Consider the following 17,432-nt stretch of genomic DNA (forward strand, 5'->3'; position numbering starts at 1 on the left):
GAAGGAACTCAGCTGACTGCTCGCATTAACACGTTTTAAGATCAGGATTCCTGGGTTAATATGACTACTAAATATAATCTTTATGTTCAGTGTAATAAATATTAATAGATTCCTCATGTATCTGGACTGTTCTGTAGAGCAGGAACTAAAAGAATTCATATACTATGTACTACTATCAGTGCTTAATGAATGTTCTGTTTCTTTAATATCGCTAAACAGTACTAAAAGAAGATCAGTTTAGTATTACATACATTAAGCAAAAGCCTTGTGAAATTTGAACTCTAAATTCTCTCCTCCCTTCCCCTTGCATCCAGAGGAGAAATAAATAAGAATTTGGTTTTATTTCAGCAAGTTTCTTGCTTGTTATTTTATATGGTCCAAGAACCATCATTTAAAATTGACTCTAGTCAGTTTAGGAATAAGCTAACAGTAAACACAGAACTGCTAGCTTATTTAAAAAGCTAGAATTTATCTTCAGTCACAGTTCCTTCTTTGCAAGTAATGACAGAGCAAATGAAACTGGATTTTAACTTATTCCTTTTATGGGATGTGTGAGAAGAGGGCAGCCCTTGAGCAGGGGGAGCACAGGAGCTTAATGCCCCATAATTTGGTACTTTCTGCACTGAATTAGGATGCTGAGCTTCCTTTTGCCATCTAGCAGGTGGAGACATCTCCAAGCAAATCAGTCAGCTAGAACTGATCTCCACTGCAGTCCTCCAACAATCTTTATAGGGTCCAGGTAGAAATCAGAGACATTCTTGGGGGGAAAAAACCACACACCATTGGAGGTCATAGCTTTGCATTGTCTGCTTCCTGTTTAAATATATAATACATCCGTTTACTAAAATAAAATAAAATAAAATAAAATAAAATAAAATAAAATAAAATAAAATAAAATAAAATGTCTGATGAGACAGGAGATGCAATGTTTACCACACACAGGGTCTGCATCTACTCTGGGCTCTGAGGCCAGCAAATGAATGGGTTCTGCATTTCCCCTCAAAATTAGAGATTTGAAAAGGCAATGAGAGAAGATAGGCCTCTCCTCATCTTTGCCCGCTGATCATCATGTTTAGCTTCATTGAACTAGGAAAGTGATGGTCTCTACTTTGGGATAAGGTTGGGAGATGGGAGGTTCTCCAGTTTAGAAGCATCTCAGGCCTGAGAAAAGCTAAATGAGACAGGATTGGGCTACACAGACAATAGTCCAGTGTAACACAGTAGTTCTGTCAGTTAAACCTATGATGGAAGGCTGTGTGAGAAAAAAGGAAAAGAAAGAAAGGACAAAATTAAATGTACAGTCTATAAAATGTACAGATGGAAATGGGAAGAAGGTTCCTTATTCCTCAACCATTCTTATAAATTAATGCCTATAATTCAATGGTGCTTCCTGATAAGGTTCTAACTATCTAATTGCACTGCCATATCCACAAACATTTATTGAACCCCCCCAGTGATGTCAACATTTTCACTTGTGATGGTCCTGTGGTTTCCTACTGCTTCTTCCATCTTTTTCTCATCACAGAAAATCCATTAAGAAGAGAGAGAGATGGACTGGCAGCTCAATCCTTCTCCTTCTCCTTCTCCTTCTCCTTCTCCTTCTCCTTCTCCTTCTCCTTCTCCTTCTCCTTCTCCTTCTCCTTCTCCTTCTCCTTCTCCTTCTCCTCCTCCTCCTTCTCCTCCTCTTCCTTCCTTCCTTCCTTCCTTCCTTCCTTCCTTCCTTCCTTCCTTCCTTCCTTCCTTCCTTCCTTCCTTCCTTCCTTCCTTCCTCCTCCTCCTCCTCCTCCTCCTCCTCCTCCTCCTTTTCTAGGAGTTCTGTGTCTGGGCGCATTACTTATTACAGTACAACAAAAACAGAGATCAGGCACGGGGATCACAGCAATCATAAAGACTTGTGGAGTTGAGCAAAGAGTAAACACACTGAGAAACCCTTTGTGTAGGTGATAGTTTCTTTTTGACAGCAGAATAGGGCACCAAGCTGTGTTTCTTTTGTCAACGAGGGAGACCAGAGAAAGAAATGTTTTCAGGGAAGATCATGGTTTGATTGCCAAAAATCTGCTTTAACAGTAATGTTCAATACGGCTTTGAAAGAAATGCTTTGCACTGTAAAGTGAGGTGGCTGTTCATCCATGTGTGCACTATGACACTTGAGAGCAGCATCCAGTGCAGCCATGGGACCCTTAACAAATGCTGTGGCTGTTTTAATCATCTGAATAGAAGTGTTTCATATGCACTCCTGGGAACAAAGGACAGAAATCTCTGTCCAAACACATCCTAATTCATGCTTCATGTAAGGCAGAAATAAAATGAGTTCCTTGCACTCAATCTCCATCCGTGTTTTTACTTCAGGCATTTGCCTGATCATATGCAAAAAAAAAAAATTAAAAAAAATCCTGTGGTTCCTGTGAGGGGTGCTGCAAAGTCATCAAGCCACCTTAGTGCTTAAAAGCCCTGAAACCCAAGAGGAGGAGGTGTGATGAATCTTGAGTTCTTGCAGATGGACATATGGGTTATCTGCTGGCTCTACAGAGTCACAGAATTGAAAAAAATAAGACTACTTTTTCCACATCTTCAGTACAACATGGCTGAGTCAGAAATAAAGTGGGGTCACGGAGGTCATGGACTGTTTTCAGACTAGCGCAGACTTCGTGTGCGAAAGTGTCCTTATTTAATGAATATTTTACAAATAGCTTTTGAAAAGCACAACCCACCTGCATACGTGTGATTTCTGCCTCAGGTGGTGTGCTGGATGTAAGGCTACGGACTGTTATTGCAGCCGGAGGAGTCCTTTCAGTAGCGAGGGTTCCTGACCCGTTCTCAGCTCCGCTTCCAACTTGACTTGGCCTTGAAGTTCACACCGTTTTCAGGGAAGCTGAAATGATCAAGTTACAGCGAACTTACACGTGATAATTGCCAGCTATAATTTTTATTTATTTATTTAAAGAAAATGGGAAATACCACCCAGTCATACAAATTACTTTAAAATGTTCAAAATACTCCCCCTGTATTATCACAGCAACAGATCCCATAGCTCTGTAAAGTAGGCCAACATTGTTCACTTATTTTTCTAGGCGCAGTGCTAAAGTTGAGGTAATGGTAACAAATTAAGGGAGGAGGTCAAATAGGAACTGGGAATTTCCTGAGTTACTTTAATGGCTCCGAATGTACACAGATGTTACTTTCTCTGAGTTGTTGGCACGGTTTCCTTTACAATAGTTCAGGCTGTTTATAACATACAAGGATTATTTCTGGAGGAAAGGAAATTGTTTGAAAAGCCTCTTGCCTTTTCGTCTGCTTTATTTTTCTGTAACGCTCTTGGGTTGTAGTTTGTATGATCTTGATGGTTAATCAATATTCAGCAGGGCTGGCCTTTTTAATACCAGTTTAGGTATTTATCTCTCTGCTATGTAATTTCTTATTCCTCATGCTATAGAATTTGATTTTTGATCTGAACAAATGTCATGGTTTTAATTTGTAATGATGATAACAACTTAGTGGGATTTTCTTTTTCTGCCAGTGTATGTATTAAGCACTTTTTTCCATCCTGTTGCATGCAGTATTTATTTTCCATGGTCTGTAAACCTGACTTCTAAATATTTGCAATATCTTAATAACTTATACATAGGTGCAAATTATAGCTGAAAATTAAGTTTCTTATTAATTTAGAGAGCAGGGACGGTTACATTTTTGGTTATATTTGGAGGGTTTGAGGGCTTACATTTGGAGACATTTTGGTCATATTTGGATTTGCTTTGATTAAAATAAATTCAAAGAGGAAAATTAGTTTTAAGACACTGAATAATCCAGATAGTAAAAATCTATTGTATAGCAAAATATGGACAGGGAGAATTATGTAAAATATAGTTGCATGCACAGCACACATAAACATACACACAACCCACAGAAAATACACAAGTAGTAGTGAAATGTGCCAGTTAATGCAGATCAGAACTGAATAATAAAATTAATAATAAAACGAACCATGCCTGAAAAGAATGTATTGGTATGTGTGGACATGTAACAAATTATAACGATGATGTAAACTAGTTACGTTATGAACAGTAACTGCATGGAGGAATGGGACAATCAAATCATTATCTGAAGGTCTTCTTCAGTTGATAATGTTTCAGACATATAAACAGGCACTGCCTGTAGCATTGGCTCTCAGCCTCAGCATCTTCCAGGTGTGTGGACTTCAACTTTCAGAATTCTCATCAGCGGTCATGCTGGCTGCAATATTCTGGGATTTGAAGTACACACACCTGGAAATTGCCAAGGTTGGAAAACACCGCTCTAGAAGAAAGAGGAATAAATTCAAGAATGTAAGCAATTGCAAAATGCAACAAGGCAGAATAACTCCAGATGCAAGGAATCATTTATACTAGGAAAGCCTGTGAAAACCAAACAGAAGCACATGAAACAGTCCTGCTACATGGATCTGTATTCCACCCACTCCATGGCTTTTTGGCAATCTTTCTCTTCAGCTGTCCAAGAAAGTGGCTTTGCTAAGATCATTGAGGCAGGACTCCAAATCTCTGGGGGCTCAGCTCAGGAGAAGAACTTTATGGAAGTCTAGATTTGGCCCAAAGCTGCGTTGCGTCAGGCTGGTTTAGCCATGAGACAACAAAAATGGGGTCCATTTCTACTCAGGATTCAAAATTGCTTCAGTCCCGTTCTGCAGCCCTTTTGGGAATATAGGATGTTTACTTTGATATGAAATACACATCATGATTTATGCAGAACTGTAGCTGTCCAAATGTGATTTAGATCATTGTTTTAAAATTTAGTGCACTTGCGCTTCAAGCCATGCTGTAAAGATGCTATAATCAGGCCTATTTATATATGAGAAGCGCAGCTGAAGGAATGGCACGTGTGCACTTGTGCGTAGTTTTCAAAATAGAAAGGCAGGGTATAGACAGAAGAAATAAACAAGCATGAAAGCATCCATTGTTGTATAGGTTGTAGGTGCCTTTGCACATTAACTGGTCAACTGTTATATCTGGAGAAAGACAGAGCTGCTGAGTTGTTGTAGTGTTGACAATAACAACTTCTTCCAGGGCTTGGACTCATTCTTCCAAACTTGGAATCTAATCAGCCAATACTGATACTAAAGGCTTTGATCCAACACTTGCTTGAGGATGGACCTGTAAGAAGAACAGAAACACAATTTAGATCCTATTAAAATGGGGGGGGGCTCCTTCAAAGCCTGATATTAACTATATAGATCTGAAATCCCAGTCTCACACTGGGGAAATGTTTTATTTATTTATTTATTTATTTATTTATTTATTTATTTATTTATTTATTTGATAGACTTGCCCCCACCCATCTCCCCACAATGGGGGACTCATTGTGCCGTGTTCAGTCTTGACACTGCTGCCTATCTGAACAGGTCCCACATCTGCAGTTGAAAAGAGTTGATATATATTAGGGCCTTCTTGATCAGCAAGTATCTGACATCCTTGTAAAAATGAAACAAGTATGTTTCATTGGCCTGAAGTTGTCAGTTTTACTAATGATGGGGCTCTTTTTCTTTTGCTTCTAATTCTCACTTAAGCAATGTCATTTCAGCTCTTGTTTTGCCTTCCACTCATTTGTATACATTATGTTAGGCACAAAAGAAGCTCTCCAAAGCATTTTTTACTTTGCTTGTAATCTGTTGACAATTGGCTATCCTTTGTTTCTCTTTTCTTGGAATACAGATCTACTGTATAGAGCTGATTAAAAGAGATCATCATGGGGTTCTTTTGGAGTGCCATTATAAATAGGAGGACTGAAAAACTGCTGAGGTTTCAAGTTTACCCAAGTTATTTTTTTTAGTAAACTTTCAGAAAATGTGTACTAAAAATTTGATTCTAAACTTATTTAGATTTCCAAGGCAAGTTCTGTTGAAATTACAGAGCCCATTCAATGTATCATAAATAGCTTTCAAAAATCAACTTTCTTTCCAGATGGAAAACATATGCTTGTTCCATATCACAAGGAGCTGTTGTTTAAGAAAAATGTTAAGAGCTACTGATACCAGTCTCAATTCACTATTAGGCTAGAAGTTCCCCCAAGAGTTAAAAATGGCCTAGGTTTTGTGAGATTGTCACAGAACGTCAGACAAGAATACCCAAATCTTGTGAATTTGGGGCAGACATTTGGCAATTTTGCAAGACTCTTTCAATCAATCAATAAGCAAGTTCCTGAGATAAAGAGGCTATAAAAGACGTGTTATATATTTTCATTGTATAGGAAAAAGCATGTTAGATACTTCTGCTTGTGCCTTAAGATAAATCAAATCATCAACAATTTTATCTTTGCACGTTATTCCTCATAATTTTAAGGGATCATTGGAATGGCGGCAACGTTCCCATTAGTGGAAATTGAGCTGCAAATTGATTGTAGATTGTAGATTTTATAATAGTAATAACATGTGAAATGATTTGCTGATTCCTTATATTGCTGACACATCTAAGGCATTTTCCATCTTTTACAGACTGGAATTAGTGAAGTATTATGATGAAGCTCAGAGTTAAATTGTCCCTGCATTTTGGGGAAAAGATTGCTCGCTGTCATTTTTAGAATATATTTTTAAAGAATTAAGCATTTCTGTCAGCATTTCTGTTTATGTTTCATGCCTTTATACATAGTTAATTTTGTTCTTGTCTTTTAACTTCCTGATCCTTTGGGGAGAAGTGTTAATAAGCGGCTTGTGGCTGAGCTCTGTTTGATTTTCATCATTTTGAACTGATTCACCTTTTTGCATTCAGTTTGTCCTATCTCATGAAATGTTGTAAGTCCTTGAATGAAAAAGCAGGCGTGCATTCAAGATTCTGGTGCATGGAGTAGTAATTAAAATGAGAAACAGAAATTGAATTGTACTGTTGAAAATTTTAAATGCAAATAGAGACCCATGACATCTGTAGACAGAGGTAGCCGTTGTTCCTTGAACAGCTACTTTTTCCCTACAGAAAAAAATGGGAACTGGTTTATTAAAAAAAAAAAGCTATTGTTTGAATGGAAGAATCCTTAACATCTAAATTTTGCGCAGATTTCAGAAGCAACTTTATTTCATTTAGGTGTAGTAGTAACTCCACCCCCTATTCTGTGTATGTATCAGCCCTTCAAAGTAGGTCAGGTCAAGAAATAGACACTTCAGGGATTCCAGGAATGCTACTTTGTTGTATTATAGTATGACAACAGAATTGTGAAAGCCTGTCCAAGTTTCTGCCTGTCCCAACTTATATTAAATTAAATCAAAGCATGGTTATTTTGGGTTTCTTTGCTGTGTTTGCTTCAATCTCTGTACTGTATAATCTACGTCCAGGTCCCTCCTAAATGGCTCTTTCATACCTTCCCCAAGGTCAGTTCTAAATTCCTTTAGAGTATGCAGGTATTTGTTTAGATTTATAGTCTGAATTTTCTCCAGGAGCTCAAAGCTATTTATTTAGGGATTTCCTTTCATTTTTTTCTCTCTGATAACAATCCAGTTAGGTAGGTTGTTGGGCTGAGACAGAAAGAGGCAGGAAGAGAGAGAGCGAGACCCAAAATAACCAGAGACTTTCTATGGCTAAGGGTAGACTTGAACCTGGTCCAATATCATCACCCATAGGTCTGGCTCTGAGCAGTTATGGTGCTGAAGGAGATCCCAATTGCTTGTTTCTCTTTTCAATAGGTTATGGGAACAATATGATTGTGCCAGTGTAGCATGTGGGCACAATGCTATGTAGGATTTTTAAGAGATAGATCTCATCTGCTCTGTCCCCTGACATTTTTGCTTGCTGAAATCTTTCAAGAAAATTAACATCCAAGCTCCCATGCCTTCTTTTCCTTTCATCTATCTAGCAAAGAATTTTTTTCCTCATCCCCAGATGCTGTATTTCTCACTCTCCAGACTCCAATTATACAGCAAATTGATCTGATTTATATGACCCTCAAAGGTGGGGTGCAATATAGAAGAGGTGAAGTCCACCAGCAATGCAGTGAAGAGCAGAGGCATCACTTTGCAAGCCAGACCGATCCTTGTTCTGGCTTCAGGTGAGCCAGCTCTGCGGTTGGAGTAGAGGCTCCCTGTTGGAGTGTTGAAATAGCTGGAGGTATTTTTTGGAGCATCTCTTCTTTCTTTCTCCACACTATTAGTTTGTCATGGCTGGGAAATTTCTCTGGTGTTCCCCAGGTGTTGGGAGACAAATGAAGCAAAGACCACTGAAAATAACCTTCTGCCATACACATAATGGTTACTACCATGATATAAGGGAGAGTAAGGAGACATTTCTTGTAAGCAGACTGTCTGGCATTGAGCTCTACAGCTTACTTGGGTATTGTGTGAAATTCTTCCATGTGATTCTTCTGCCAATCAGTTTCACTCCATGACCACTAAGAGGTGAGAACATTGGCTGGTATAAAATAATCCTGCAGGAGCTATCCTGCAAATTTATTTGCATTGATAGGATATAAATTTTGATGCTAATTTGAGGGAGGGAGGGAGGGAGGGAGGAAGGAAGGAAGGAAGGAAGGAAGGAAGGAAGGAAGGAAGGAAGGAGAAAGAGAGAAGGGAAGGAAGCAGAGAAGAGAAAGAGAAGGAAAAAAGAGGGGAGAGGGGAGGGAAAAAGGGAGGGGGAGAATGGCAAATGTTTCTTCTATACCTCTTTTCCAGCTACCTCCCTGTCTCAACCACCATGACGCATCCATTCATCATGTCAGATCCTGCTTTTAACTCCACAGCTATCCTTGCACAACATGCAAAATCATATCAGTGGAAGACCTAGTAGCTGTATTGTACAGAGTGCTAAACATGATGAGAATTAACTTTGGTTAGAGTTTTTTTTTTGTTATTGTTTTTTGGGGTGGCATTTCATGTGATGGGCATGCAGCTCATTTGGTTAATTTATGAGTCCATATAGTATGTGAATCCAGGAAATAAGTGAAATGAGCAAGCAGGTTGAAGTGTGTTGCATGAATGTATCCTATGTGTGTGTGAGAAGAGCATTTAATCTGCTTAGAACTTTTATGGAGGTGGTCCTGAAGTTTTATGTGGAATGATCTTGCCACCAAAGTATGATTGTATCCTAGGAAAGTGTGGGTAACCCTGGCTGACTTTTCTCCCGTCTCATTCAGGAAGATGAATTGACAGTCATTTCCAAATTAAATTGACAATTTATTATAGTCAGGGCATAGCTAAAGCAAGAACAAAGAAACCATAAATACAATAAAGGATTTGGCCACAAGAACCAATATCACAATACAAAAATACAACACAGCAGCACCTCCGAGCAACCTTCTTGTAGAAACATGTTCTGCATCAAATAATTGTCTGAACATTTCCACTTTAGACCCTTTGGCCTATAAAGCATTCCATCAGAAATCTGGAGGGTGATTTTTGGTAAACCTGAGATGAGACTTAGCACTTTTATTAGTAAGTTATGGCTTCTGCTTTGCTATTCTCACATGACTCATTTTTAGCCTGTGCTTTTCTGTAGGTGTAGTCATGGGCACTGATTTTAGCCAAGGCAAGAGTGGATGGTAGATCCCTAGATGCTGTTCTGGGTAATTTGTTTTTGTGACATTTTGAATGATTTTATGCTATGATTTTGGAGTGATTCTGATAGGATAACCACTCTTGGGAAGATTCACTATTGTCCCAAATCAACTTTATTTCAAGACCATGTCTTTGACTGAATTAGTGGATCTCCAGAGCTTAAAAATGGTTTGGTAACCTTGCCCAGGTTGATGGCCAACCATGACTTTTTTGAATGGAGGTTTTCAGAAGTTTCTTTTGAGAGGGGCATGATGTAAGTCTAGAAGCTGTGTGGTGAGAACTTCATGAGATGAGGAAAGCCAAAGTTCATGAGATTTTATATAGGGCATGGCTGGCCCAAACCAGCCCTGATGGTTTGATGAAGTACTTCATAATTACCCTTAGTTATTCCTTCACTTGAATTGCTCTAACTGGGGGAGAGGAGTGATTACTTTTTCATAGTGGAACATTGCATGTTGGAAGATTTTGTTTATGAAATAAGTGGACAATCACCAAACTTTAGTGCTGATTGTCACTCGGGCTTCCTTTATGTATCAATAGGAACTACATGAAGTGCTGAAAATGTTCTATAGAAAGATACGGAAAATCCAAAAAGTGGCAAAACACTTTTTTATAGAAATATATATTCTGTGTTGCTTTTTGTGGGGTTTGTGTGTTTTTATTTTATTCTTTAGGATTTTATTTTGCTGCTTTGAAGTGGTGTTTTATTTATATTTCTTATTTATTTATAACATATCTGCCTTGCTCTATGGAACCACAATCCTTTGGTGCTCAGAAGTATAATTAAATACATAAAAATAAATAATTTTATACAACTTTCCTTTTATTTTAACACAAATAGATAAAATTCTGGGATAATTGTGGAAATACAACTTAGTTTTATCCATGGTCTGAGGATTTTTTTAAAGCCTCGTAGCTCAAACGTTACCTCCACGACATAATTGGATTTGATCTTTATTTTTAAAAACGGTGTCATGAAAGGACTGAGTAGTGTTTTTTAATTGCTTGTAAAATTAATACATTATTAAAATTGCTATGAAAGTGAGTCATGTATAAAGCTTCAGAACCACTAATAATACACAGTAATAATGGCCTTTTGGATTTAGAAATATAATGCCTTGTAATGCTAGAGTACTAATAAGACAGGTACGAAGGCTGTCAAAAATTACAGAACAGAAGAACATTGTACCTTCATTTCTACAAAAATAAAGAATGGTTGCAAAATTAAAATATAGCTAGCATATAAGCAGCTAATCTGAATTTAACTCTCACTGACAAAGGGCTAAATGTACTTTCAACTCAAAATCTCAACTGTGTTCTTTAAAATATGCTGTTCAGTTATAAAGGAAAAGATTTTCTGTCTGTGAAGAATGAATAATGGAATCATTCTCTGTTAGAACATCAAAACTACTGCATTTTAAGGAGGTGATTACTTTCTGCTGTACAGTTTATTTTAAATTCCATTGAAGATCCTAAAATGTATTGTGAACAAGTAATTGCTCTCTTTTTGAGATATTTATTAGTTTCTCGATGCCTGTGCAAAGAAAGGGTGATTTTTTTAAAAAAAATGTGTGTGAAGAATGTATTGTATATACAGTATGTAGTTAGGCCAAGTATGTTAAGATGGAGAAGTAAAAACATCTTAGGGGGCCTACTTTATCTGCATTAGGGCAGTTTCTTCTTGGTCCATCTTTTCTTCAGTGCTGTTGATTTCTCCTCTCGAGATCATTCAGAGTGCATCATCTTGCACGTGAATTTATGAAACTTATGCTTTAGGCACGGAGTTGATCCTGCGCAGGATTTTATGTCTGGACAGTGACCATGTAAAAATGTGTCCCCAACTTGTAGGAGAATCTGGCTGCTTTCTCACAGACTGTCCATCTCTAGCTGGGGATGGTCATTGGTAATGGAAGAAAGATCTGTAGATCTGGTGTGGTTTATTTTGTAGGATAAGAGATTCTGGCCTGAAACTTTTCAACCCATGTCCATAGTTGGTGATCTCCAGAAAGCAGGTCATCTTCTTGGTGTTTCCTTCCAGCTGGTGGCACAGTTGGAGCTGAGTAATCTTACCCATAGGAAAAGAAAAGAAAACAGTTCATGTAATTTAATCAGTATGCAGTGTTGCAGAATTATTGACAGAGAAAACCATACACGGAATAAAAGACAATGAGACTTGTTATTAAAATGAACAGCAGACGGCATCAAAATTTTCTCATACTGAATTCTGCCTCAAGCAAATGTAAACTTTGCAGTAAAGTTAAATAAAATATATGAATCAAATAAATGTATCAGTGATAGGCATCAAAGCTACTCTATTCAATTGATGGGTTGAAACCCACAGCAGGTTTTTAGGCAAACATCAAAGCATATGCACATCTCTGAACAGTACAAATTAGACTTAATCTCAGCTTGGAATATGTGCTAACATTAGAGGTTTTTATTTTTCTTTTCTTTTCACTTAGGGCCAGACAACAGAGGCAAGACACCGGCACAGTTCTGCCAAAATTAAACACTTGTGAACAAATATCTTTGACTTTAAATCTGTGCTTAAAACTTTCCCACTGAAATCAATAGGACCAAAAAAAAAAAAAAAGTGTGCTCAATATGTTTTGAGTCATTTATTTATTTATTTGGCTTGATTTGCCAGATGCTTTTCTAATGTTAGGAAAGAACATTATGAAAAGTAGATCAGTTGTGTTGATGGAAAGGACACAGATGTAAACCAAATCTTTGCCAAGGCACTCATCTTTATGGTTATTTTGTACAATGAAGGGGATCAAGTTTTTATATGGATGTTGAGGTTTAATGAAGCACAGTAGGTATTATAAACTTTAAAAAATAGGTGCTAGGACAGGTAGCCCCCCCCCCCATCTCCGGGGAAATCTCTCCAGCAATAGAGTTTAAGGGTGTGGAGGGGGCAGGGAATGGCCTTGAAGGATAGGAGGAAGAACTGCGACCAAGGCACAGACATATGGCTTGAGCTCAGTCTAAAGAAACTAACTTTTGAGTAAACTTCATGTTTTCTTACTTTGAATCTTTGACTTAATTTCTTTGCCATCACATGGAAAAGTAACCAAATTAAGTAAATTAAGAACTTGCACCCAGTATTTTTGTGCAAATGGAAGAAGTTGTAGTTACCGATATACCAAAAGTCTATCTACCTCTGGGTCACTGAAGTAGAAGCTTTAATGCTTGGGCACAAATAGTAGTAATTTCTTTTCCAAAATGTATTCTATGGGCTTCTCTGAGCTAGTGTATTATAGGGCTGTATCAACAATTAAAGTGGAATAATTTGTGGTTTTCTAGAGCTCAGCAGTTTCTCTTATGGCTTGATGACAAGATAAAAGTCTGTTTTTCTTCTCTCTTCTAGCTTAGTTCCAATTCCTAAGCTGCCAAAAGGTCTGCATATTATCATTAAATATTGCTGAGTTGATATCCAATAGCTGTCCAGCAAATTTGTGGGAACACCCAAATAACTCATGATTGCCTATGAATAACTGATGGTATCAAATAACATTAGTCTCAGCAGAACCTTTCACAAACTGCCTTTCACAGAATAGTTTATTGTGTCTCAAGAAATGAAAAAAAAAAAACTTTTTTCAGCTTCTATTCCCCCCACCTCAATAGAGTTATAATGTTAGCTTTTCATTCTTTCAAAAAAAAAAATGCTATAATTTCTAGTGTCACAGAGCAGACATCTGTTTCATCTTTGTACACTGTGTGTCTCTGTGCTGGAGAGAGACAGAATAATAAAGATAAAAACTGGCTGTGCGGGTAGGAATTGGATGAAATAAAAAGCAAAGTAAAAAAATCTGAAATAGAGGGGCTGGGGCTCAATACTTTAATTAGAATTCTCTATATATTTTATTTGATTTTGTGTATTTTTTCATTGTTTTTAAATCTGAGAATACTTGAAGGATGGCTAAGAATTAGATAAAATTGATAAATCACCCTGGGGAAGCTAGGAATTGGTTTGAGCGAGTCAGAGTGCCTTCCCCAGTATGTGAGTTTGATCCCAGAGGTAAGATTTGGGAAGGATTATGAGCTATCACCATCTTAGTTTCTATCGCAAACATGATATATTTCAACATCGCACATACTAAATAAAATAGGAACAACCCTATCGACGTGGTGGAATCTGGCAGTCCAACAACATACCTTGTGGATAACGCTGAGGCCAAAGAAAGCGAACTGAAATATGCCACAAGTAGAAAGCAGGAACTTGATAAGCGTGTAGAGCAGATGGTTCCAGATGACAGGAGTAATGAGGCAATATTATGTCTAACCATCTGCCTGCCGATGGCCTGAGCCAAGAGCCTACGCGTTGCACAAAGTCCTGATGAGATCCCTGACAACAGGGATGTAGTAGGATAACTCCATATGTCCCACCCTCAGTTCCTTGGCAGAACGGAATGGGACACATATATAACAATGATGAAGCCTGCATTTAAGCCAGGGAAGCTGTTTTAAGACAACATGAAGATTTTTTAGAAGTATATTAAAAATTATCCACCAAAGCCCGTGAGATAAGGCCCTGCGCCAAGGTAGGCTGAATATTTGAATAAAGGACGTTTCACACATCATCCAAGTGTGTTCTTCCCACCCATTCCACACATTTAGCTTACGCAAAGGTTGGATGATTATATACAAGAGAACATTCAAGTCTTTTCAACCCCAGGTCAATGAGGAGATTTTGACAAGTTCAGCTTTTCATGTCACAGTGCTACAAATGCACACTGAAAAAGGTACATTGATCAAAGTCTCGTCTTCAGTGCAATAATTAAAGGTATTGCAACCCCCCCTCCCCATCTCTTTATTCTGTGTGCAAGTATCCACAGAGGGACAGTGACAGACTCCTTATCTTCCCTGCAATTGGCCTGCAACAGAGAAAAGTTGCCAGTAAGACCTCCTTCCCTTCCTCCCTTCCTCCCTTCCTCCCTTCCTCCCTTCCTCCCTTCCTCCCTTCCTCCCTTCCTCCCTTCCTCCCTCCCTCCTTTGGAAGAAAGCCAAATCCATGCTTTGATTTATGTGTTTTAGTTCATATACTGTAGACTGGTATGTTGTTAGTGGGGGCAGGAACACACCATGTTCCCTAATTGGTAGAGCCCCCAAAGCTCAACACATTTACTGTAGTATGTATACTGTATGAGTTAAAACTTTTGCAGGCTTCAGCAAACCCTGAACATTATTTTATTATCCCACTCCCTTTTTTATCTGTACATAAACGAGTTTCAGCCTTCCTCCCCTGTCTTTCTTTGCAGTTGCCCATTCATCATGCACAAGCTGCTCAGTTATCACTTGCACAGTCTCTCTTTCAGAAGCATCTTCTGAGAGAACAAAAGAGGTCGGAACGTCCTGGCGTGCATATAATAAACTTCTTGTATGAAGAAACTACTCACAGGGCAAGATGGCTTCACTCGTACACAAAAATGGACATGCCCTGGTTCACTCACAGATCACATCCACATTTCCTTCCTTCCTTCCTTCCTTCCTTCCTTCCTTCCTTCCTTCCTTCCTTCCTTCCTTCCTTCCTTCCTTCCTTCCTTCCTTCCTTCCTCTCTCCCTCCCTCCCTCCCTCCCTCCCTCAAATTAGCATCAAAATTTATATCCTATCAATGCAAATAAATTTGCAGGATAGCTCCTGCAGGATTATTTTATACCAGCAACTCCAATGTTCTCACCTCTTAGTGGTCATGGAGTGAAACTGATTGGCAGAAGAATCACATGGAAGAATTTCACACAATACCCAAGTAAGCTGTAGAGCTCAATGTCAGACAGTCTGCTTACAAGGTCAAGTAATTAGCTGACTTGGGAGGAGGATTAGACAAACTCATGAAAAAAAGCCTATCGGTGGTTGCTCGTTATGATTGCTACATCCAGCCTCTAAGTTCAAGTAAATGTCTGTGGAAAGGGCAGTAGTATCAGCAGATTTTCCCCTTTACTTCTGAGCTTCCTGTGGACATTGAGTTGATTACTGTGGAAAGCAGGATGCTGGACTGGACGAACCTTTGGTTTGACTCAGCTGGATTCTTCTTGTACAAATCAAGGTTGGTATGAGACTCAGAAACAAATTCCTGTGTGAGGAAGAAGGTGATGGAAGTCTTATCTTGGTAAAGATCTGGGAAGCATAATAATGTGTTGCAGCCTGTGAAGAAAGAGTTGATGCCATTGAAATGTATGTAACAGAAGCCTTTCCATGCAGCTCCAATGCATTTTCAAGAGATATTTGTAGGAGAACTTCATGTTGAATCTTGTCTATCATGGTCTTAACTGTTTTGCTCATAACAAAAATGATTCAGGGAGGCTGTATATCAGAAAGTAGATCTAAAGAATGGAAGGGGAATCAGGAGATTGTGCCCCCGAAAACAGCCAATCTTCACTGTGTAATTTGTTTTAATGACCTGTCAAATTCATATTCATGTTATGTAGTAGTCTCTTTTACGTGCATGGTTGTAATTTCTTAGAACAAGGCTCATGTGTATGACAGGAATGCCATAAAAAGCAAGATGACAGTAGACAGTAAGTAAAAGTTGTTCTAAAGTTTATAAACAAAGTGTTTCTGTTCTGTATTTGCAGATTCAATTTGCGTACGGGGCTTTGATCCAAATCTCAGCATGATGACAGGAATAACTCCAATTAACCCCATGTTGTCAGGCATGGGCCTAGTACCTCAACCTCCTCCAACAGATGTCCCTGTCATCAAAGAAATTATTCACTGTAAAAGCTGCACTCTCTTCCCTCCAAACCCAAGTAAGTAAGGCTGATTAGTTTAATGAGGGTCAAAGTTGCTAGACCAGTACAAACCTTTTGGTAATCATTTAAAGAATCCCCTATCCACCTAAAATTTCAAAAGGGAAAAGTATCTTGCAATTTTAATTTAGCAAGGAGCCTTCGAATGTGCATTGTAAGTTGTTGAAAAAGTATTACTAATGTTAATATTACTAACTTACTAACTTTAGTATCACTTATTTACTTCAGTATTACTCATTTAAGTCGTATTATTAATTGCACTGCCTTGTCATCTTTCAAAGACCTAAAATGGGGTTTAAATAAATAGGTAGAAATGTGTGGGTCTGCATTTAGTTCTGGGCTAAAGTTACTCAGGCAAAATGGTGCCACATTAACTAAGAGTTACTGAATAGCATCAGGATGTGAGATTTGCCCCGTTCGACAGAGAAACTCTCGTGACACGTGTGGTTCACAAAGAAGGTTTACTCATGCGTAACGTAGTAGTCACAAGCAAAGCCAGGACTGGCTTGGTACAATTGCATCACTTGTTATATTCCCCCCTTCCCGCGCTTTTTCCCGCCTCGTGATCGCGTTGCGGCTGTGGGCTATTAGGCCCCCCAATGTCCCCCCTGATCGTTCATGATGGCAGGGTCGGTCAGAGTCCATTGTCCTTGATTGCCAGTCCCCCTCCGGCTGGGTTGGCCCCTCCCTGCTACGTGCAGACCCGCGGGTTCTGTGCTGCGTTACGATCTTGTTTCGCTGCCCTGCGGCCCCGTTCCTTGCTTGCTCGCGCCGTTATCAGTTCGTAATTAAAAGCTTCCGCTGCGGTTTTCCTGTTTAGCTGGCCGCAGGTGGCTCGTTAATTAGCGGCGCTTTCGGTTCCTCTTTTCCCCGCTAGCTACCGCCGGTGGATTCCGCGTGGTCTGGTTGCGAGCTTCCCTGCAGCCCCGTGCTTCCCTGAAACCTCGTGCTGACCGAACCTGACATGCCGCCCCCCTGACGACAACTCCCCCCCTCGGTCCTATTTCGGCTTCCCGGGGTATTTCCTGTAAAAGTCCCGCACTAGGTCCGGCGCCCTTATGTGGGTTTTACTCACCCATTCGCTGTGGGACTTGGGGAAATGTTTCCATTGCACTAGGAGCTGGGTCTGCCCCTTGTGCCTCCGGGCGTCCAGTATCCG

At 39.1% G+C, this 17,432-nt stretch overlaps 1 protein-coding gene across 9 annotated transcripts in view; it reads left to right on the forward strand.

Moving 5' to 3' along the window:
- The window catches only part of ENOX1 (ecto-NOX disulfide-thiol exchanger 1), a 394,509-nt gene that overhangs the window by 249,608 nt on the left and 127,469 nt on the right, over positions 1-17,432 (forward strand). For 8 of the 9 annotated variants that reach the window (XM_088139475.1, XM_088139474.1, XM_088139470.1 and 5 more), the window contains one exon: positions 16,100-16,273. In XM_088139475.1, coding sequence (XP_087995601.1) covers positions 16,100-16,273 — 174 coding nt within the window. Of the gene's footprint in view, positions 1-15,339; positions 15,571-16,099; positions 16,274-17,432 lie in introns of those variants that run through there. The other variant, XM_088139478.1, reaches the window with a different exon arrangement.

The sequence above is a fragment of the Python bivittatus genome, unplaced genomic scaffold (genome assembly GCF_059951505.1).
Source record: "Python bivittatus isolate LINGU-HERP-01145 unplaced genomic scaffold, Pbiv_v1 ctg000210_np1212, whole genome shotgun sequence".
NCBI lineage: Eukaryota > Metazoa > Chordata > Lepidosauria > Squamata > Pythonidae > Python > Python bivittatus.